Source organism: Lonchura striata, chromosome 13 (genome assembly GCF_046129695.1).
Source record: "Lonchura striata isolate bLonStr1 chromosome 13, bLonStr1.mat, whole genome shotgun sequence".
In the NCBI taxonomy this organism is placed as follows: domain Eukaryota; kingdom Metazoa; phylum Chordata; class Aves; order Passeriformes; family Estrildidae; genus Lonchura; species Lonchura striata.
Genome location: NC_134615.1, coordinates 12,990,842 through 13,015,132, shown reverse-complemented (window position 1 = coordinate 13,015,132; position 24,291 = coordinate 12,990,842). Strand labels below are relative to the sequence as shown.

The 24,291-nt window shown below is 37.0% G+C and overlaps 2 protein-coding genes across 7 annotated transcripts in view; one reads left to right on the top strand and one right to left on the bottom strand.

Annotated features, from left to right (window-relative positions):
• The window catches only part of FTO (FTO alpha-ketoglutarate dependent dioxygenase), a 223,065-nt gene extending 203,368 nt beyond the window's left edge, over positions 1–19,697 (bottom strand). The window contains exon 1 of the mRNA XM_021555037.2: positions 19,563–19,697. Within this exon, the coding sequence (XP_021410712.2) occupies positions 19,563–19,601 (39 nt within the window). The 5' untranslated portion in view covers positions 19,602–19,697. The remainder of the gene's footprint in view (positions 1–19,562) is intronic.
• Positions 19,698–19,713: 16 nt separating this feature from the next.
• The window catches only part of LOC110484420 (protein fantom), a 49,274-nt gene continuing 44,696 nt past the window's right edge, over positions 19,714–24,291 (top strand). For 5 of the 6 annotated variants that reach the window (XR_013340752.1, XR_013340755.1, XR_013340753.1 and 2 more), the window contains exons 1-3: positions 19,714–19,792; positions 23,157–23,229; positions 23,953–24,044. The gene's annotated coding sequence lies outside the window, so the exon portion shown is untranslated. Of the gene's footprint in view, positions 19,793–19,956; positions 20,223–23,156; positions 23,230–23,952; positions 24,045–24,291 lie in introns of those variants that run through there. The other variant, XR_013340754.1, reaches the window with a different exon arrangement.

Below are 24,291 nucleotides of genomic sequence, written 5' to 3'. Positions count from 1 at the left end.
TTTTATTTATTAGATAAATAAATACCCCTCAGATATACATAAATGCACAGACTGTTTTCTGTACACACTCAGTTTAAACCATTTACCATAGAGTTAAAATTATAATTAAAGGATTCATTAAAATTCACAAGTGAACATGCCAATATCTCTCAGATTTCCTCTGAGATCTGTGGAGTTAAACAGCAGGTGACCTGTGCCACTTCAGCAGCAGAGAGTCACTGGGCTGCACAGCACAGTTTGTCTGCTCTAAAGAACATTTTGGAGGTGTGGGGGCAACTAACCCAAAATACATTGGGCTACAACATCCATGGGTATGTCCCTTATAAGACCACCCAGAGCTACTAGGCAAGGTCAGACTAGCTTTAGGACACATAAGCCTTGTCTAACTTTTATAAGTTGGTCTAATAAATTATTACATTTGCCTATCTAATTTATCTCAACACAGCAAGGAAAATACCAGGATTTAAATACTGCTGTCAGAAACTCAAAATTCATATTCTCCCATTTAAACAGTGTAACTTCTACACAATATTTACTGAAGATTTTGCTTAAGTATCTATTTATTCAGAAAAAAAAAACAACCTGGAGAAATCCCTCAATTATGGTTGTTCCACTTTACAGTGCTTTTTCATGAAACCAAAGTATATCCATATTACCTGTACTAGAACAACATTATCAAAAATAGTATCTTTACGAGTCAGTTTAGAGAAGCCTTCTAAGTCTGACAAATCAGGCCAAGGAGTTCCTCTTTCATAAAATCAAAATTATTCAAAATGGAAGCGGGGGAATCTTTTCCTCTTAGGCTTACAAAATCAAATCTTTCTACATTGATCTAAGCCAAAAAAACAGATAAAGAGCAAAAGCAGCTAGGAAGCTGCCTGTATTGGACAAGGCCTGGCTTTGCTTACTATACAGCCTGCTGTTTTTGCTATTTAATCAGAACTGCATGTCATATTTGTCATATATATATGTCATATGACATATATAAATGGCCTGTTGACATATATGTCACATCAGCTTGGTAAATTAAGTTAATTCTGTTTAATACACGTGTCTCACATACACTTTCTTGCTACTGAGCAAAGAAACCAAACTGTTCATTTTCCAACCCAGTTCTCCTTATTAGTAGAAAACCCCCCCATCAAGAAGGAACTTGAACAGCTAACACTCACTTACTTTAAAAATTTCCTCTTGGTTCAAATCCCACCCCTCCAAAAAAGAGCTTTAATTCTAAACTATTTTATTTATATACAACAGACTAGTTGCAATCATTTTGCTTAGAATTGACCTTTTTTAAATCCCCCAGATGACTCTAACACTGCATTTACAAACAAAAATGCACTGGATCTATTTATCTCATTCCAATAAAATTTAAGTAGTGCAACACATTATTCATCTATCCATATTATAAACTGTTGTGTACATTAAGTGGATAATATTATTAACACTAATGTTTCTGTAGGCTATTCATTAAATAAATGGTAGACACAGTAATTCCATCTATTACACATGGAGCTCAATAACAGCTGTAAATGAGAAAATTGCAGTAGACATACTGAGTAATAATCAGAACTAAAACGACAACTGTAACAATATATCCTTTGTGTAAATGTTCTGATTATAGAAACAAAAACTAATCTGTAATTTTTCATCACTGATAAACATTGGTAACCAGCCAGAATTTAAATTATATTTTATCCAGTTACTAAACCACAAAATCTACTTGATTTATTAATTTAACAAGATTCAAGTATTTTGTTTACTATGATACAGAATTATGTGCAGCATGACATCAAATCACCATACCTGCCTAAAACTACAGCTAGCAAAATGCACTATACCTTTCCACGTATGTAGATACAAACATGACATACAGAGTTTTGCCAGCATCATGTCATAAAGCTATACTGGCTTGTCAGTAGAAGTTCTCTAAGGCTTCTTGTTAACATTTACAAGCACCACGTAATCCTAGTTTAGATCCTGCAAGAGCAACTGATCATGTCACAGAAGAGATTGAGATAACTTTCTAGTCTGAAAGCTTCAGCAATGCTAGTTAAAAATATTAATATTTTTACTACTCTTCATGGAATAATGCTTAGAAATTACTTGTAGAAGCACAAAAACCCCATGTGGCATGCTACAAACACAACTGATTAACACTGTAAGGTTACCCAAGAAAAGTCTGGATCATTCCTAAGAATATTTGGGATATGAGGCACTACATCTCCTGATACAAAATTGCTTCAGTCAAACACCTGGCATGATTTTCTGCAAACAGTGCGATTTATTAACAGGAAAAGACTTGATGTGGCAAACACCAGGGGTTATTAGAGAAAGGCTCCTTAGGAAAATGCCAGCTTTTCTTCTATTTTCTGCCTCTGTACCAGGAGTCACACAAACTTGCCAGCACATGATGGAAGAGGTTGAGGTGTGGCCCACCTTCCTGATACTGACCAGATGGGGAAGATGCTCCAACTGGCAAAAAGCCCAAGGAGAAAGAAATCTGTGGGGACATGGGGAGAGACAAACATATTTGACAAGAGCAAGACAAGAGCTCTCCCCCAGACATCATCCATAGGGATCCTTCATTCCCCTTTGCTTATATTGTCCCTGCATATGCATAGGATAACTGAATATATTATGCAAGGGAATTAATCACACCACTGGCACTGTCAAGAAGTCACTGAGTTTTTATTATGCATGCAAATTCTGCCATTTTGCACACATAGATGAAATTTGGAATTCGCAAAGAATTTCAAAACTAAATTAGAAAGGAGAGATTAGGCTAGAGCCACAATAGTAGAGAAGATTCCACATGCGAAAGGAGATTTTCTAAGAATAATAAATCCATTCTAAGCACTTCAGACTATTTCAGCCAGGTACCTCTCCAAAGGACTCAGGCAAAGGCCCATGCATGAGCAGGTCATGTCCTCTTCACAGCTATTTGTTTGGATTTCTCTTCATTTTTATTATTTGTACCTATGCTAACATTCCATGCTTTAAAAAAATCCTCCATTTTTCTCCTCAGTACCAATTAATTACTCTCCTTCACTAGTCATCACAAAACAAGAAGCAGCAGATACCCAAGTGAAAAATAACTTGGCTTAAAAAAAAAAATTGATGTACTCACCTTGCCAAAGAGCCTCTCTTAAACAGTAAACCACACATATAAATTCACTTATATATACAGTACACAACAGTCACTCATTACATTTCAGTCAAATAAATGCTAGAATATTACACAGGAATCCACTAGATGTCTGGCTTTTTAACTCACTTTTCATTGATTCTCTCTCATTCAGTTCTGTTACTTTTCTCCTTATCTAATCTTCCTCCCAAAATATTACACTGCCTTAGTATTTTATCATCTTTCACATGTCTCTCTTTCTTCTTTTATTCCTTCATTGCTCATTGCCCACCTTCACTACTGACTTCATTTTCTAATTTTTCTGGATTAGGAACTGGTCTATATCCTGCTCTTTACTTAAATTCCTTGGAATAAAATTATTTACAAGAAAACAATACCAAATCCCCCACTGATTATGAAACAAACAAAAAAAAGGTGATAGATAAATGGGTTTGTTGATGCAAATTTCTAAACACTCTTTAAACACAAACACAGATAAAATCACAGGCAGTTAAGTATGAGGCAATGTAATATTGAATACTGTAAACACTTAAAAATTGAGTAAGTTCTGTAAAGCAATAAGCTTTTACTTTATAACCAGCTACTATAACCAGTCTTCTGTGATATAATCAGAAATATTCTATAACACTTCATAAATCCAAATTCTCTGGACTGTTCTTTCAGTTTTTAATAGAGATATCAGTTTATAACCATACCAAAAGATGCAAGAATTAAATTGATATTTCCACAGATATTGCTGTACTTTCAATAGTTTAAAATAACCTCAATTTAATTAATCAGCTCATCATTCTCAAAATTCTTGCAAGCACAAATCCACTTTATAGCACTTGACACTATAGCATTGCCCTAACTCTAAGCAAACTGGACTTTTGGGGCAAAATTGCCCTAGCTTAAGTACCATTTCAAGACACTGAAAAGAACTGTCTGCCTAAAGCCTTTTTTTCAGGATAGTCTAACAGTTATCTCCTCTTTCACATGCCTTATTAAAAAATTCTAAATAATTAGGAAAGACAAAGTTAATTATTTACGCTTCAGAAGAATATAATGCCAGAATTTTCAGGATCTAACAAGACACATTTCACTGACCTGGTTTAAATAAATTAACATTGTTTTTCTAAATTTCATCTTCTATTGACATTCAACCCAATACCAACAGATTTCTACCTTCTTCACTTAGAGCTTTGGGCCAAAAATACCTAAATAAGCTTGATCTGCAACAGCCAAAACTATACCAAAGTTATGGGGTTTATGCTTTTCTAGAAAGGCTCCCATGCCTTTTAAAGAAACTTTTTCAGTTTCTCTCATGAATGTTCACTTATGATTTCACTCATTTTGGGCACATTTTGGGCATAGAATTCAGTTTTTAAACACTGTAAAAATCAGTATCTGTTTGGCAACAGGATGTCGATTTCCCATCCCTTGGAGTCTCATACCTCTAACAATAAAACTTTTAAAATTTATTTATGCAAACAAGAGATAAGATTATTATGCAAGGAACTCACACAAGAGACATCCGAAGTTCACTGCCATCGTGTGAAACATGAAAAAATGCTGAAACCCATTCTACTCAAATATTGATAAAGAGTGCAACAGAAATCTTTTCTTTGTCCTAAAGTCCAGTTTCAGATTAGCAGGAAACAAACCTTCTTTTACAGAATTGCAAAGAAGTATTAATTAAAGTTTAAAGTACAATTAACAGTTTGAGATGTTTTAGCTCTACAATTTAAATCAACTATCTAAGTTACATTTCATCACACACAGCAATAGGCAATGACTAACAACAACTTCCAAATTAATTGTTAAAAACTGTAAATGTTCTGGAACGCTACCAAGAAAAGCTCTTAAATGTGACACCAATTATTTCTAGAATACAAGAAATATTGTTCCTTGTATCAACTAAGTCTATGATTAAACTCTTTAAGTTGCACCACCCACTGATACATCAGAATTTCTAGACCTGACTCAAGACACGTCAGCTTTCTGTGCACCAAAAGGCCCTGGACAAGTGGAGATCAGGGTTAAATGCAGAACTTGAGCTCTGAGGGTCTGAAGTGGTCAGAAGAAATCTTTTGATAGGATCATACATCCTGTGATACCAAGGGCTTACACAACAAACAATCCCTGCCTTTCTTCATAACCTTGTTTAGTACTGTAAACCAGTTTCTTCTTTCTACCCCTGAGTATATTTTATCAGTAGCTAGAAATGTCAAATACTTCTGTGGTAAACAGAACTAACCTGGCCTTTTTTATTTTCCTACACACCAGTACTAAAGAAGGTGACAATGTAATCTGCCCCGGGCAACTCTATCACCATCCACAGTAGACAGGTCATTTTCCTTTTTATCAAAGAGGAGAGTAGGTCATCACATTTTAGTACATGTTGACACCCCTGCTAGTAAAAAGAGATAAGAATTCAGTGCCCTTAAGGTGCCTTAACCTCTATTTTACCTAATACAGATATTTCACAGCTCTTACATTAAAGCCAGAAGACAGATTTGTTCCCTGAAAGAATGCACTACAAAGGTCTCAACCTTTGTGACAAGCTGATATTTTGTATTGCAGATGGTATAGGTGACAACAAAGCACTTCCGTTAAGATATCTAACTCTCTTTTATTTTGGGTAATAGGAATTATTTTGTTCCTGTAACACCATAGAGAATCATGGATGTTTAACCTCTCAAATACACTTAGGCAGCTTTTGAACACTTTTGGAAGTTGAAATAAAAAGCACATGGACACCTCCTGCCATCCTGAGAACCACTTCAGAAGTTTCTTTGCTTGATTAAAACATTTTGCTTCCACACAGGATCTTTTTAATTCAGAACACAAAACAAAATAACGACACTTAACTGCTGTCATCTTTATTCATTGTGCTTTCACTTTCAAATTCTAATAGCTAAAGTAAGTTAGAAAACACTTTTATAGTGCTCCTTTTATCTTTTAAGGCAATGGGAAAATACACCAGCTCCCAATAGTTAATGAGAAGTTATTTTTTATTGCATTTTATGTTAATAAACTGGTTTTGCCATATCCTTTTTAAAAGAGTGATAAAATAAAAAGATCTGCAGGGCAAGAGCAAAAACGTTGCAAACTTAGTTACAACACAAACTGGGCAGAATTCACAAAAGTACTTCCATTTGGAAAAATATAAAGATATGAACACGCAATAAACTGCACAATGATGCCTAGTTTATTCTGCACATGAGTGTTAAATATTAGTTCAAAATAGGAAAATATTCGTTCTCTGGTTGGAGAAGAATGGATTTTTCAATTGGAGTATGGAATACCTATTCGTTCTCTGGTTAGAGAGGAACAGTTTTTACACTTGGAGTATGGAATACCTAATTCTTCTCTGGTTAGAGAAGGAATAGGTATTCCATACTCCAAGTGAAAAAATAAATTTGTGGTTGAAGATTTTAAACTTTTCTCCCTCAGTAACACAACTAAAAAGAGTATATTTAACTCCCAGCAGAAATTAAACCTTTGTTTTTACAGAGAAAGAAAGAGCAACATTTTTTGGAAAGGAAAAATAACATTCCTTTAGTTTGAAAATAGTTGGGTCAGTTTTTCTGTTAATTTCTGTACCACTTTTTTTAACTGTGGAGGCTGAAAAGGAGCTCTGAATTCAGAGACCTATCAACCAACACAATGACTCATATATTTAAATGCTATTTAGTTGTCTACTTAAATGCACTTAAATGACTGTACCTTTGCATATTTACACATTTCAAAAATTCATTCATATATATACACTTTACTCCAGAAAGGGAAAACATAAACCAAAACTTAGCAACTTCATGGGCAGGATAAAGAATTTAGAAGATAATATTTTAACATTAATTACAGATCACCAAAGAATTTTGCACATTTATGGCACACATGTACATATATGTACACAAACACACACCTGAATGCATGCATTTTATACTCTATTTCAGAATAGCTACATGTTAACAGACTGGCAAAGACTAAAAGAGTTGGACTTTTAAACAGCAACAGCATTTATCTTTAAGAGCAAGAAGACCAAAAAACATCTCCATGTCACAATCTCGTATTTTAGATCATTGACTCTAAACTGAGATCCCTTGCAAATGATACTGTGAACAGAAAAAAATAAAATATGGTTCAGAAAATACACTGAGGGCAAAACTATTATGAAAATAAGACTTTTTTGTTTCTAAGCAATCTAACCAATAACCACTACTATGACTCTAGTGTTTTTACTTAATTAGCATAAAGATGTTTTGAAACTTGAAGGAAAAAAGAAAAGTAATTTCATAGCCAGTTTGCAAGATAATGCTACTTTTCTGGTTTGGAAAGAAGTCATTATGGTCATTATGAACAAGCTCAAGTGAATCTCTGGTTTTAAGATCATATTTTGTGATGTCATTTTAATATACCATTTCAATTACAAAGGAACTGATATATTTTGAGAGAAAACAGACACGTTTCAAATCCAATAAAATAAACTTCAGATACAGACAGCTGTTGCCCAAGAGAATAGCAAATATTCCACTAAAGTAGGATATGTCACTTCAGTGCAAGAAGCAATTCAAAGTATTTGTTAATGTATGATAGACTGCATAAGTGATTTACCTACACATCAAGTTTATATTCACAATTAACCCACTGGTACAATCCCCATTCGTTAAATTAAGTACAAAGTTCATCCCAAATCTCTTTGGGATTCATTATCAGAAAATACACAGATATCTGCCTGTTAAGTATCTTCAATGTGAAGCATTTATTACTTTGTGAATTTCAGCCTGGCTCCTCATGTTGGATTTTGATGCTCTTTTATGCACCATATTCGGTACTCAAGACAAAAATGACCATTTTATATTGCCTTTGGGTTCTTTTATGATAAATTCTATTTTCTCATCAACTCTTTTAGATGGAAAAAAAAAAAAAGTACCTGAAATAAACATTTCAGTCATTTTAAGTTTGCACAACTGCTTTACAAATCACACAGCCTGACCTCCTTCTACGATATTACATTACAGCAAGATCCAAAATAACATTCCAGCCTGACAGCTAACCTCAGGCACCACTGGTCTGGTATCTCGCTGCTTACACTGCTGGCTGAAAAGCTGATAGGATATGCAAGACAAGCTGAGAGTTTAACTGGCAGAGCTGTTCAAATCTAAATTGTGCTATTTGAAACTTAGACCACAGGAGACAACAGTTCACTTTTTACCATGGCAGCAGAATCAACCTCTTGGCCCTGTGAAACTCATATGAATACATTTAGCACACACAAAAAACATCTCCCTATATTATGATCAAAGACATATTCAACACACATTTTTTACGCACATCCGATCGTCCTGTTGACAGTCCTGGAAGTTAAGTAATATGGACTGCTGCACATAGGTTTCAAACCTTGATGGAGCCCAATGGCAGGCTACTTCTGACAGTCCAATAATGACAAGCACGTTGCAGGCCAATGCCCGTCATTCACCAACATCTTGGCCTGCTCCAAGCGTTGCGCGGCAACAAAGTGGGCGGTCAAAGGTTAAGCTGGAAGAAGACAGCGATGAAGGGCAACTGTCATGCACCACTGAGTACTGCGAGGCAGCAAGGAGTGGTTGTCTTCTCAAGAACATGCAAAATGTTCTCATTCTGTCCAGGCAGACACATATTTGAAGGTCCTAAATGAGACCGCTGCCAATTCACGGAGAGCCAAACTGACAGCATGCCATTCAAACTGTCTCTCTCAAATTTAGCTTTTTTAAAAAAAAAAAAAAAATTTCAAATCACAAATGCATGCAAAGTATAACATTAAACAGAACTCCCAGCAGTTCTTTTAAGCGAGCCACATTTGGCAGGGTAGGAAGAGTGAGGGGAAAGACATCTAAACTTTTTCCCCTCTCGTTCTTTAAATATTTACAAGTTCAATTATTTCACAAGAAATTCTTATATTTTCTTGTATGCCTGCATTTATTTCCAAAATTGCATCTGTTGTGAACCTTGTTTTAAATATTGGTGTTTCTTCCAGTATTAAAAACCAGAGTCTAAAACCTTACAATTAGGTCTAATACCTGGAATTTTAATTCTGCATTTGTATATTAATGTCACAACAGAAGCACATAATAAAGCATGCAAAATAAATCTTTGCATCAGTCTCTGAATATTCTAAGCATTTGTGTTATAAATGGCCCAATAACAGTATATTCTATTTGTTTAAAAGCACTGTTTTGTGTGGAGTTATGGCTTGAACAGCATGATTAACAATGAAATTGCATTATTTTGCATAAAACATATACATCTTACTTTTAAACCTTTGCCAGTATGTATATTTTTTTACATACACATTTAAATTATGTGATCATGGTCATGTTTGCCTCTATTAACATATAAAAGACTCCAGAAAAAATAGAAATACTTTTTTCTATTAGATAAACAGTGATGTGTCTCATCTTTCACATGAATGAACGCTTGACACTAAATTTAATCAGGCTGACAAAGGATCATATGGGTAAGCTCTCTGTGCCCTTTTCATGAACAGTCCATCTCTCCTGCACTTACAGGGCCAAACATTGCCCTCTCACAAAAGTCAACATGCAAAGTGTTTGTTTCTTTCACTGGGTCACTGGCATCCTCCTGCCTGTGACATTACTGCTTTGACCACTTCCCGTCCTGACACCAAGCCTTTAAAGATCCTAATCACAAACTGTGCTCTGCAAACTGAAGAGAAAATGAATTCTTATTATTTAGGAGGAATTGTTTGGATCATAAAGCATAAATCCATGTGTCTGTAATGTATATAGACACACACAGAGCACAAACTCCTTTAGGTAGCCATTACATTCATATGTTCTATTGCACAAGTCATAATATCAACACATAATATCAAATCACAGAAATCACAGATAATGACCAATCCACTATCCTGATCACACTAAATTACTTTCAGATAGCCAGAGCCATAAAGCTATAATTCAACTATTTTGGACTGAATTGCAAACCTTTTCTATATAGGCAGGATGATTCAATGTAAAGTAGAAATTGTAAATTTGGGGAAAAATCACCAATGTGACAACACCACCTTGTGAACTAGACCATGGCACTAAGTGCCAAAGGCAGCCTTTTCTTAAACACCTCTAGGGATGATGACTCCACCACCTCCAATGCCCAATCACTCTTTCTGTGAAGAAATACTTCAGTAACATAAGGCATTTTTAAAACAGTTTGGGGAGGGCTGACCAATATCTACAGTTCATTACAAAAGTTTAAGCTATAACACCACTTAGAACTTTGCCATTTACTCTCATCGAGCACAACTTGCTACAGTCAAGTGATTGCAACAAGTTTTCTAAAGTACCAGTTCCCATGGTCAGAAAATTTCCTATGAGTTTCAACTTTTACTTACAACAATACTGGAGAAAAGCTTATGAAATCTAACTTTAAAATAGTAATATCAAGAATGCAAAGAAATTCAGAAGAAGAAAGCCTTTTTAAAAAAATTTCCCATGGCACATTTAAGTAAAATCCTCACCCAGGAATACGAGCTTTTACTAATGCAAGTAAAAGATTTTTGAAGTTTTTTAAAACGGAATTAAAGACTATGAAATAAATACACTGGCTGTAGTCATAATTGGCTTTTATTTCATTTATGCCTATTTATAAATGCTTTCCATAAATACTTCCTATGGAACCAAGAGCGATAGTGTCCATATGAATATATCACGGACTGTTTTCCTGGACAGCAGCAACAGAGACTCAAGAAATGACAGCCAGCACATACCAGATGCCTCCCAAGCCTGACAGTGCAGAAGCTTAATGGCTTCTGGTTTAAAGAATGGGGCAAGTCTACAAACCAACAGTAGTTTATTCCTGTAGTTTTCCTCAACTACCACCTTCTGCATGATTTTTAATAAGAAACAAACCACCAGTATGGTACACATTTTACATTTCACGTGCTAGAGGCGAGAAAGCAGAGCACTGAACATCCATAAAAGATAACTGACTACTGAACTAATCATCACAGTAAAACATCCAAACCAAAACTGTTTCCCTTCCCCATTACCACAGATGCAGAGAACCACACAACTGATTCAACCCATCTTATTCTAAATAACTGACATGGCAATGGTTGGAAAGTGGGGAATAGAGCTGCCTTTTGATCTTACCTCATCAAGTCAGTTACGTTATACTCAACAAATACACTATCTGAAATAACAAATTTAATAAAAAGTTATTTTTTGGCTCCTCCATGGATAGAAGACAGAATTGGACTTTTTACAAATTCATAATACCTGCAGTACATGAAAAAAATGTTATTCTACATTTTAGAGAACATCCAGGCTTACAGAAACAGTTCCAAACTGATCAGAGCTTTCAAATAATTTCTGGTGGTTTTATATTATATAGTTAAAATATGGCACTTACATGGTCTCAGAATACACAATAAAATATTTTACTTGAAATTAATCTAATTGGAACACCTTTCCACAATTTTTTTCTTTTTTTGCATAAATGTCTTGCAAAAGTGGTATGCTTGACAAATGCTCATTTTCTTTAAAACAGCTTATTAAGAATTTCTGTTTAGACTCGGATCTAAGTAACTTTTCCAACTCAGAAAGATGATAATTTTCCTGATGTTTATATGTACTGTTTACAAGGAAGGCCCAAAACCAATTTCTTGTACCTAACATCATTAGACTAAATAGTTTGTTCTGGTTTTATTCAGTAATTACATACATACATACACATCAGAGCTCAGTTCAGTATTTTACTAAGTGCAGTTCTTTGCCATCACATGTTTTAGATATCAGACAATGAAATACTTCCTATAAGCACAAGAGCATCATTACCTGCTGCACTGACATAATTTAAACTAGAAGTAAGCACAGAATAGAATCTGAAGATTTTTCCAGGTCCTGAGTGCACATTCAAAATCAGTAAGATTGAGCTTTTAAAGACTAACTGCTTGCAAAAATCCTACCTATTTCCATCAGAGTAAAAAAACCTACCAAATGTGCATTTTAACATGTATTTTACCAGATAAAATTATACCAGTTAGAATGATATCTATGTATGGCTTTATATAGCAGTAATAGCAATGTTTTCCAATCTGAAAGTTGCTTAAACTTACTTTTTGGATATGAAAACCTTTATTTGATCTTCACCTCCATTTTTTTTTCCCCCCATAAACATATACAGGGTACGTACAATCATGATTTATCACTGGCAAGATCCAGTGCATGAAATTTCTGCACTCAGAGGACAGAACATCCATGATATGTGGGAGGTTTTAAGTAAAATCTCTGCCAGTGAAGAATGGAATCTCTTAATATTACAAGGTGTTTGATTTCAATACAGTTTTAAACCTTAGAAAAGAATCAACAAGATATTTTAATCAGGTACCTTTTCAAGTATTCACTGCATGAAGTACCAGTTGCCTCAGGGTTATGAAATAATACTAAAAACTTTATAATCATTCATTGATTTACTTTTGAGCATAGTATATCATTTGAATCCAATGGGAACATAAAGAGCTATTTGTGAGGTCAACCACAGTACAGACATAGCCTGACATGATATCGATGGCAAGGTGGAAAGAAATTGCCAAATACAGCAGATCAATACCTCGTTTCACTGTTACACCCTTCTGCAGACATAAAATATCTATCTTTACAGCTACGAAAATAATAATAATGAAAGTGGGAGATAAATGCTTCCCTCAAGGTAAACTATTTGATTAGCTGAGGGCAAAGGTGACAAGAGCAGTTACACTAAAGTAACTTTACAGTCTTAAATAAAAATGGTGGGAAGAGCAGCAGATAAAAAAGCAAAATGAAGCTGAACAAGTTCTAGGAGATAAAGATGTAATTCTTTTAGAAATTGGGGTAGAATGTATACAAAAGCAAAAAACTGCTACGCTAAATAAGGTAGAGCAGAGTTTCTTCCCATAATCAGACTCCAGTAAATAATCACAAGTGTTTTGAAATTGCAGCACTATAATTTTCTATCGAGAAAGTTTCAAATATATGTTTCATCTGTGCCATACTTTAAATGCCATTAAATGCTCATAACCATGTTTTGCACTTCACTGGAGAACCTAACAGAATACAGTAAAACACTACAGTGCTTTTCAGCCTTAGCTGGAGGGAAGAGGATCATCTGACATTTTGGATGCTCTTGGTCATTACAGGTAATTAAATAATTTAAGAAACAGATTAATTATTAAAAGCATGACAGCCCAACACTGCCTCAGCTGAAGACTGCATAAGTTTGATCAGCCACTGTAAGGGAACAGAAATAACCTTTAGACAATCACTGTTTGTTTGACCTGTCTAGTTTTCACTAACCTGTGTCAGCTGAAACTGAATCTTCTCTGATGTAAAAGAAAAAAGTATAACAATTATTCATCAAATGTCTTCAAAATTTGAAAATAATATTGGAAATAGGACTTGTACTGCATCTCCAGTAGAGATGCTTCACTACGGTTTTATTTCAAAAACACTAATTTCCATCTGAAACTTCTAAGATTATAAACTCAGTTCAGAACTAGAAGACTAAAGGGTTTGGGTGAAGCTACCTAGCCTTCTGAAACTGAATAATCTGCGAACAAGCTTCTCAAAATTTCTCTTCAGAAAGATATTAATTCAAACACCAAAATTCAATTCACATGAAGTTTTATTTTTCTACAGAAAACAGGCAGGATTTTCAAAACTCACTTCTCCTCATTTCTGTGGGCAAATTTAATTTTCCTGAATGCTACAATCTATAGAAGTATTTGAAAAATAATGTAAAGAACAATCACCACCTTTTTAGAAATTCATGTCTAACACTGGATTTTTAAATGACTGTTTTCTTTGTCTCAGTGTTGCTGTTTGAGAACATACTCATATTAACAACAGTCTAGGCTTGAAAACTAAAGAAAGTAAAGAAGCTGTTCACTGGGGAAAGTGGAATTTACCAGGAACCATATACTGTGTTCATATTCTTCCTTAGAACAGGGAGAAATTTAATGTTCTGAGGCAGACAAAGAATCACAATACCTCTAAAGGTATTGAAACTCCAGTACTTTTTAGGAACTGTGAAGTCTCTCCAAATGATACAAGCTGAATTGGTTAAAGTATAATGAAGAAATAAAGCAGAGGGGTAATTAGATAAAAATACTGTTTCACCAGAGCAAAAATCTAATTTAGACAACAACAAAAATTTTCTAAAATGCATGGCCTACCAGAGTCTCTAAAAATAAATAACCAGCAGGGCAGCTTGCTCCACTTCTAGGATGCTCCTTGCCTACCATGGGCTGGCAGGACACCCATGGCTGTCACCCCTGGCTCCATGGCAGGAGCCCAGAGCAATGAGCCCAGTGAAAGGTCAGCGTGCATGGAACCATCTCCCACACTCGGGTCCCACGGGTGTTGTGCACTGGGAACAGCCACAGCACTGAGGCTGTGTGAGTTAGAGATGTGGGCTTCCATTTTATACATAGAAGACTATGAAAAAATAGACAAAACAGAGGGAAAAAAATAAAAGAAGCCTTCCCATATTCAGAATTGGGACACACAGCTCACCATGCCACTGTCTCATGTAGTGGGTCAAAGCATAGAAGTAAAGTGAAGACCTTTAGATCATTGAACTTCCCTAACACTACTCTCATCCACAAGAGCCTCCCAGGCCACCATCCACAAAATCCAAATTGGTGTTTTGAACAGCCATTCTCCTCGCATCCTTAGCTCCAAGATCTTTGTAGATTCCAATATGTGAACCATAGATCTGTCCTTATTTACAGCAAAAAACAAGTGACTGAATGTAAAACAACATTCAGTAAATCTGCAGAGTCTAAAGTACCAATATAATTCCGAGCAGAAAGATAGACATGCACTTCTTAATTAAGTGGGTGATGTTCTAGTTAAAACAAAAAGACAACCCTGGGCCATAGCTAAGATTAAGCACATTCTCTTGCAAAGGAAGCTCTGACTATTATCGATGTAAAGGCTTTAAATCACAAAAAAACCTCATCTAATAGTCTGTATTCAATAGTAAGTAGAAAGTCAGGACACAGACTGATTTGGATTAACACATTTTCAGTTATAACAAGTAATTTTACAGAGGATTAGTATCTTGATGGTCTGATCAATACTAGGCACTGCTGCTATTACAGATGAAGAGAAAATTACCCCTCCAGTAATAAAGTGTGTGTCTCGGTTCTCCTTCATTTGCCGAGTCCATTACTGTAATGGTTCCAGCATTAGCAGCTGAGGCAATTCAAACAGCAGGAACGTGATGAATTTAAAAGCAAGAAACATTTGCCACTTATTCTTTCTTGTATTTTATTCTGCATATGCAAGGCATATGCAAGGCCATTTCCAATATACAAATCATGTGTGATGTGACTATCAACACTATTTCTTAATTATTGTCCCATTAATAATGGGAAGGTCCAATAATGTGATTACCACAAAAATTGCTACTGGCATATTGGTTGCTGATTCTGCTAAAACCTGCACACCATTTACCTAAGCAGAAATATGACATGACAAGAAGCTTATTTAACTGCATCTAAGCTGTTTCATTAATTTTCCTAAATACAATTTCTAAAATAATCTAATCTGTCAATTAGAAAATTTTGTTTTGTTTCACTCTTTTTAATAATGTTTTTTTATCTTAAGAGGTAGAACAATAACTGGAACCAATAAATCATTGTCATATTAGAACAAACCATGGTAACGTTAAAGTTTTTGAACTTCATTGTATGGTACAGGCACCATCTTTCAGCATTAATTCTAAAACCAAACCCTTAATCATGCTTTGAGAATACTTGTCTAATTTTCCTTGAGCATTAGTATGCTGAAGCAACCTGTTTTACCTTGTAAAGATGTATTATTTTGCAGGTAGCAAAGATAAGGATGATGGAGGAAATAAGACCTTCAATGATGTCTCAGCCAAAACTCAGTATATTCCTGTTTTCTCCTTGTAAATAAAATACATACAAAGCTTTGTGTTATTTAAAGCTTTATATTTCCTTGCCACTTTGTCCAACATGTCTCACAAATGTGATACTGCATATGAATGTCTTTGTAAAAGCCCTTGTGAATATTCAGATATGTGCACATTGATGCATTTATTATTTGTACAGCAATAAATTTATTGAACTGGGGTCCCAGCTGTGCTGGGAGCTGTACAAACATAACAGTAGTGTCTGTGGAATACATTCTCTGCAGTCAGTATTCACAGTAATGTGAATTAGCATAAATAGCTACATAAGGTAATTGTGAACTGGCTTTAGTGGTCTATTTCAAAGACCCATCAAGGTAATACCTTTACTTTAAAAGAAAATAATACTCCACACTAGCTGAGTATCTTCTCTTTCACCTGGTAAGGGCACAGGGTGTTAACATGCAAAGAGTGGTAGAGGAAGCATACACAGGAAATAACTAGAAGTTGGCCACTCATACTGAAACTTACTTTAAAAATCCACTTTGAATAAATAAGTCTCAAGAACATTAAGTCTTATATTAAATATCAACTTTTTAAACTCATCAATCAAGATAATAAGCATTCTAAAATCAGAAAGCTTTCTTCCCAAATCTAAAAGGAGCAAATAGCCTACTTAGATCACCAAATTGGAAGTTTGTTTGGTTTTACTTTGCATGGTACATTTCTCACCCAGTGAAAAAGAAGTGACCAACTCTGACCAACAGTGTAAAGAAAAAAAAATCAAAATAACTATAAACTGTATTAATTGAAATTCTAAACTAAAACAAGCAAGCATGGACAACCCTGCAATAGACTGTTTCATTAAAATGCCTTTTCAGCTAATGAACATCTACTCTAACAGTTCTGGTTTTATGCACAGAAGTAATATTGGCTTGCAACAGCTCCAAAGGTATCTTCAGAAACCTCAGAGTAGTTGTGTTTTGCTGTGCAGTTAAGCCTCAAGAGAAATAGTCTACAGGACATTAGCAATGCCCCATATGGTGTTTAAAACAGACAGTTAATTTCTGGCTATGTTTTTCCTACTTTTCTTTCAGACTCTTTTCCCAAGAATGAATTTGCATCCTCCTCTTGTCTTGGAACACCAATCACTAGCACAAAGAATTTCATTTCTGCTACACATTTAATCTTACTCAACCCAACTGAGTGATCTGCAAAGTGGAAATTGCTGTATGACAGCACTACACTCTACAGAACTTCTACCACATGTACTTGGAACAGAAATGTTCTTCTATAACACCATAAATCAAAACATGCTATATGCAAGAAAATTTGAGCCAGAGAAAAGTTTATCACATATAAGAAACATGCTACATAATTAAAAAGCAAAAGCCATCAGTGGGATTCTGATAGACAGCATTTAACTGTACACAATTATGGCAAAACACGAACTTTTATTCAGGATTTAATTCTTGAAAACAAGAGACTTTGCCAGAAGACACATAATCCAAACCAGCTTTTTTACCCAACCACTTCCCTCTCAGTAGTAGGCCTCATAAATCTTACTCTCAAGAAGAAGTTGGGTTAACCTCACTAATATTTGGTTTGCTAAAAAGTATTTTAATCAGTACCTAAATGGAAGTCTTGGCAGAACTACTACAATAAAGACACTGTTCCTTTGTCTTCAGCATTTCTCAGGTGATCAACATAAGCTAGGAATGGCTAAACCCAAGGACTCAAGGGTGAATTGGGACACTGCCAGGAGCCCAGAGATTACATCTCCAATTAAGTTGTAGAAAATAATCAGTATGAGGATGCTTCCATGGGAAAAAAAAAACACTTATGTTCCTTCTAGCATATACCCTCTTTTTCCCATTGCTGCTTTCTCCTTTGGCAGCCTTTATTCTAAGACATTCTACAGGCTCATTTTGCTTCACTTTCAATATACTCAGCTTCTCTCAAGCAGTACCCAGCTTACAGCATCCCTCTACGGCATTCTATAAGCATTGACACCTTTAAACTCTCTGTAAGAATTTTGTCTTTCATCCTTCTCTATCTGCACACCAAAATCGAGTTGTGTCTATAGCAGTACTCTTGCACTTGACCTTAAGTATTTCTCATGCATTATTGTTGACACCTCTTCAAGTGCCTTTCCTCCTATATAGCCTTTGCCAATGTAGTTCACAGCACCATCCTTTTACTCGTCACAGGTATCCTCAATTGATTATCTTATCAAGGGCTATTATTCTCCTAATGCAAATGATTCCCAAATACATTCAGGACAAAGGCCCTTGGACGGACAGCACAAATGTACAGGCTAAAAAAGTATGGGTTGAGTTTTTTTCTACAAGGTTTTGGATGGGACATCTGCATATGTTTTGACATACATGGAAGGGGCAGAACACAAATGTAACACTGAAATTGCTGTCCCTCCGCAACTTGGGATAGCAGAAAGACAAATTACAAAATGGCCAGATAGTCCTTAAGGAGTTGTTATGAAACGTACCATGGCAAAGAGGCCCTAAAGTTTTCTAATACTTAGCTGCAAACTTATTTCAGACCTTTTCCCTGTCTTTGCAGGGAATACTGTATTTTATACTGAATAGGAAATAACAGCAATACCAAAGCCAGCATGTTCCCTGCTCAGGTATGTGAGATTAGCACTTTCAAAGGCATTTTTTAAATTTATAATGGAATTAGCTTTCCTTTCACTAACACCTCTAATATCAGTACCGTGCTTTCAAACAAGTCACTTACTGCTTCTCAGTACTACTGTTTTGTAAGCAAAATCAGCAGAAGTACAACAACCATCAAGGGCTGAAGTAAAATATTGTCCAATGTAGTAAAACAAGCCTTTCAAAGGCACCTGAAATAGCAAACATTCAGCACTCCCGTTTGCTTCCACAGAGAGTGAAATAATATTTCCAATGTAAGTATGTAACAGCATTGCATCTAAACACGTGAACAAGAAAAGAAACATTATAAAGCTCGGGTGGTATAAGAGACTTAAAAATATTTATTTAGGTCAGGCTTAGTGTAGAGTACTTATAAATTTAAGAATTAGGCGCAGTTACACAGTGCATCACCTCACTGTGAATGTTTCGACAAAAACAAACACACAGTCCTGGCATCATTTTTTCCACACACCACAGAACTCTCTTTTAAATTGAAATATCTTGCCCAGATGGCACACGCTGTAGCACTAGCTCCTGTTACCGCTGCAGGAGGCGCCCCTCATTCAGGGGCGGGGGGTCGGGCACTCCCGGTTAAGCGGAGCCCCGGCCCGGGCAGCCCCGGGGGGCGCGGGGCGGCGCTGGGCACACGCGGAGCTCAGCCCCGGCTCCGTGACCGCGGCGCCGAGCTCGGGGCCGGGGCTTCTTCCTTCTCACAGCGAGCTCCACGGCGGCTCGGGGCTCCAGCACTGGCGCCAGCGGAGCCCCGCACAGCCCCACGAGCCGGGCTGGCCACGGGCGCACACTCTCCTCGGGGCTGCGGGGAGCAGGAAGCAAACGGAAGGTACCTTCAGTTCTTTCTCCCGCTCCCCTGCTCTCCTCTTCATGGTGCCGCCTCAGCCGTCCGCCCGGAGCGGAGCAGCACCGCGGGAGCTCCGCCGGCAGCGGCCGCACCGCGGCTCCGGGGCAGTGCGCGGCCCCGCCCCGAACTCCGAGTCCCGGCAGGCCCAGGGCGGCCCGGAAGGGGAAGCGCCCGCTTGGCAACAGCGGCAGCCGCTAACGGAGCGCTGGCGGGGCTGTGAGTACCGGGGAGTTTCTCCTCCTCTGGGCACGGCGCGGGAGGACCGGGGCGCCGGAGCCGCCCGGGGCTCTGGAGCCGCCCGGGGCGCCGTGTCCTGGAGCGGGCGGTCCCCGGCCGGGCCGGCGAGCAGCGGGGCTGGCGGGAGCCGCGCTGCGGGCGGCGGCTCCAGAGCCGGGAGGCTCCGCACCGCGCTCGGTGGCCGCGGGAGGAGGCCGGGAGCCTCCGCGTTTGGTTCAAAGGAGCCCTGTAGGCCTGTGCTGTGTAGCGGGCAAGGCTGGAGCGGAGCGGAGCTCCCGTGCCCGGGGCGGGACAGCCCGGGCGGTGGAGGCGTTCCTGCGTGAGGCGAGCCTGCCCCTTCAGCCTGCCAGCCTCCGCCCGAACTGCGCGGCCGAATCAAACGTGGGACGCCTTGGAAAGTGTGTTGAAGGCAAGACACGGTTGATTGGATTTTTCTGTGTCGAAGTAGGACTTACAGGTCTGAGAGATGTTTCTTCCCTCAAGCAACAGGAGGATGTTGTGGTCGCATTTCCTAACATCTTCCATATCGTCTCTTTTTTTCCCTGTCTGCCTCCCAAAACACACAGCTCTGCAACACATGACATTTGAAAGATGATATGTGTGTGTACTTCTACCAGGTTATAAATGAGATTATTTTGGTTACAAGACCAATAAAGTGCACACATGTATATTTTAAGGACTCAGTAGAGGGAGAACATAGGCTGGAAATACATTATGATAAGCTAATGTAGCTTGGTGGTCCCTCCCACCTCTTTTTTTAAATTCCCTCTACTGGGGAAGTAGGATTTTGTAACAAAAGGATCATCTTGGCCATGTCTGGCATTCAAGTTAAAAAACCATGTTGAAACAATTAAGTTGTAATTCCTATGATCTCATTAGAAACCCCCTCTCTGGAAGTTACTTATAGCCCAGTTGGCTGAGAACTGTCAAAAATTTAAGTAATCCCCACTCAGTTTTGCTACCTTTGAAGGATGTTGATACAAAAGTACACTTCTGTGAGTTACATGAGAATCCGAACTTAAAGCATGAGCTTTGATAAGTATTAATTTTATTAGTGTCAAACTTGTATAACAGTGCAAAGTTGTGTGCAGTTTTTTGTAGTAAATTTTCATATACAGGTGGTGATAGAACCACTTTTGTAAGTAGTGAAGTGTGTAAGAGACTTAGAGTTTCTTTAACTTTAGTAGTTATATTGAAAATTCTTGCTTATACCTAACTTGAAGTCCTTACAGGTTAAGCCCAGAGATATGGGGAATATTCCTCTCTTTGTACATTGAGTTCTCTAGTTTTGAGAAAGAATCTGTGCTGAAGTATTGTAGGGTATCCTTTCTTGGAAATAAAGCTTGCTTTAAGTTTTGAGGTTGAGGATGGCACGTGGATCTATCCAGACGCAAATACAAATTTATATCTCTCTCACTTTGTTAAGCTTTCTTCTAGGAGATGCTGTACTTTTAAGTACCATAACTTCTGTAGCAATGTTGCTGTACACTTTTGTCAGATGTAATTGCTTTGGAAATGCTTTCAAAAGTAATACAGAATGCTGTGGAGAAATCTCATATGCTTTTGGAAATAACGCTGGAACTGGACTGCAAGGAAAAGTAATTTTGTTTAAGTGTTTGTGATTGACACTCAGATAATATTCAAAGAGGAACTGTAACATATGTAACACATGCTTTGATGTTTGAAGTGTCCTTTCTCAAAGCAGCAGCGTAACTGGTGGTTATTAGTGATTATTAAAGACATGGGTATGTTACTAATCAGCCAAATAAGTTGCCAAGCCAAATTCTAAATCTGTAATTATATTTGGACTCCCTAAAACCAGGAGGCATGTTTGTACTATTTCTGTCTAAAACCACGGTATCTGATAAACCAAATTAATATGTTTTTTTTCATTTGGTTTTTTCATTTTCTTTTTCTGTGGCCCAGGACAGAAAAGATAGCTGAATGCTTAATTTTTGACACTTTGTAACGGAAATGAAATAGTTCTTCCTCTTCCCTTTGAAAATTTCACCTTCTAAGTGTTCAGGACACTTTAGATTTGAAGTTGCTTTATTGTGTCACTTTAAATCATGTCATGTTGCCAGTAAAAATTGGCTTTGTGTGGATGTCTGAAATGTTAGTTTACTTACAGCTCAAGTATTTCTGTGGTTTTGCTGCAGCCAGTAATGGATTACTACTGACAAGAGTTGTTTCTTTATTTGAGTGACAAGCATGTGTTGTTTTGTCTCTGTTTTAAAATAAGTAGATTTCTCTCATACTGAAGATAAGCAGGTAGATATCCATATTAAAGTTTCTTCAGCAAATAGTGAAAACCAGTAGTATTTGTCTGTGCCTGTTACTGTTCTGGAGTTTTTGAAGCCTGATTGTGATGGATCATAAACATTGTGGAGTCATGCTGATAAAATACTTGTTTAGATCTTGATGCCCAAAAAAATTCTCTGTCATTTTTGGTTTGTGAAAGCAAGGACATCTACATTCTAGAAAGGTAACATCTTCTCCTTGCTACCACCACGAACCAAATTTAGCTAATCCTCTGGAGGTAAAATGTCTGTTTCCCTTTGATCTCAGTTGCTGTAGCTATACTGGTACAGGGCCATATAATAGTAACCATAATAATGAACCTAGACCTGAGTGAAGCCAATGACTTCAAATAGAGCTAGTTTAACAAATTACAAAGTGTGGAGGATTTTGTAAGAGCAATGCAAAAAGAGTCGAGGGTGCTGAGGAGCTGGATCCCAATGGATATGTGATTACATTGGTTGCCAGTTGTGCCATTGGCTGAGTGGTGTGGACATCAGCGTCACAGAGTTGTATTCTCTGTCACTGACAGCATTAAAACTACAACCATATTGAAAGTCTACAACTGTAGTTCAGTTCACTTCTGTGGTCATGATAAGGAAACATTTGTTCCACATGGAAGAAAAATGTGTTCCTGTTTATTCATAAACAGTGAAGTCTGGAAATAATATTTTATCATAAATTTTAGTGATGAAAAAACCAAAAGATTAAAAGCAAGAGTGACTTGTTGGAAACTAAATTTCCATTAATCCCTTTTGTTTCTTTAGAACAAAGCCATAAGGGGAGTTATTTATGATGGAAGAAAAAGCTTAGGCAGCACTTTTGATTATGATTGAATTAACAGATATTGCATGGGATATCTGATTGTACCATGTTGCTTATGGCCTCTGATGCAAGTCTCTTGTAGCATCACTATTAATTTCCCAGTGCTTTCCTAGATGGTTTTGGATTGACTAAGGATTTATATCACCTGAAGAGTGTAACAATTGTTTTGGGGGTAAGACTGTCGAAAGACTTCACATCTCTCCTTTTCCTGTTGTTTCAGCCTTACTTGACTCTGTGACCAACATGTAATTTTCTGCACCAGAAGACAAGAAGGAAACAGCAGTTGTTAAAAAGTATGTTCATATATTACACCAAAACAAATGTACTGCTTTTTCATATTAGTACTTTCCTAATCTCACTTCGTCATGTAGCTAAGCTTTCTGTTGCCGCAAGATAGAATCATGTTCAGATTTATAAGAATCATTCATAGGAGACCTTCTGTCTTAAAAAGTAATTTCTTTTATGACAGTGATTGAAAGAAGACTAAGAGAATGCAGGCAACACTGGAATGACTTCATAACCTCCAGCACCTGTTTTAATGAGTTCCATTCAAAATATGGAAGATGACATTGCTCATCTATCATTCAATGCCATAAGCTTTTACCACTCTTAAAATTAACAAACAATTAAAAAAAAAACAAAACAATTAAACAAAATACCTGTGTGTCCCCTTCCCACATCCACTTGGAAATAGGGCCTTAGCCCAAAGATTACTGAAAACAGCAGAGCTAGAACTTCAGAAAGCTAACTGTACATATATTAAATAGAACTGGAGCTATTGCACAACAAAGGTGTATCTTTTGAAGGGATTAATACTGGCATAAAATTAAACTTGAGAACTTCAGAGTTTAGATGGTTCTCTGAGAAATCTAGCTGAGATAGGAGTATTCAGAAATTTGTCATTTCAGTGAATCTGCTATAACTTTTTCCTTTATTTCATATGGTGTGTTGTTCGTTCTAGTCTTAGTTTAAATAACAGATGAAGAGGAATTTCATTTGAATTTTGTTATCCCTAGATAAGCCATGCCTGTTGCAGCTGATGTAACTGTGGGGGACCTGCCTGTGAGACATACAGGTCTAACTCCAGCTGGAATTGAAGGATTACAAGGTTTGTACCAGCTGCTATTTATTACAGCTACAGACTTTGATCAGTGGCTTCTTTAGTTTCTTTCTAAAAGTGTTTCTGATGTTGCCACTCACAAAATTAAGTTCAAATACCATTCAAAATCTGGGTTAAATTGTGAAAGATGCTGTGACCCATTCAATGTTCAAGTTGCTTGTTATAAGAGGGGAATTGCTGTGAGATGCTAAAAACTGAAAATGTCACTGAGCTGTAACATTCATACTTCCAGAAG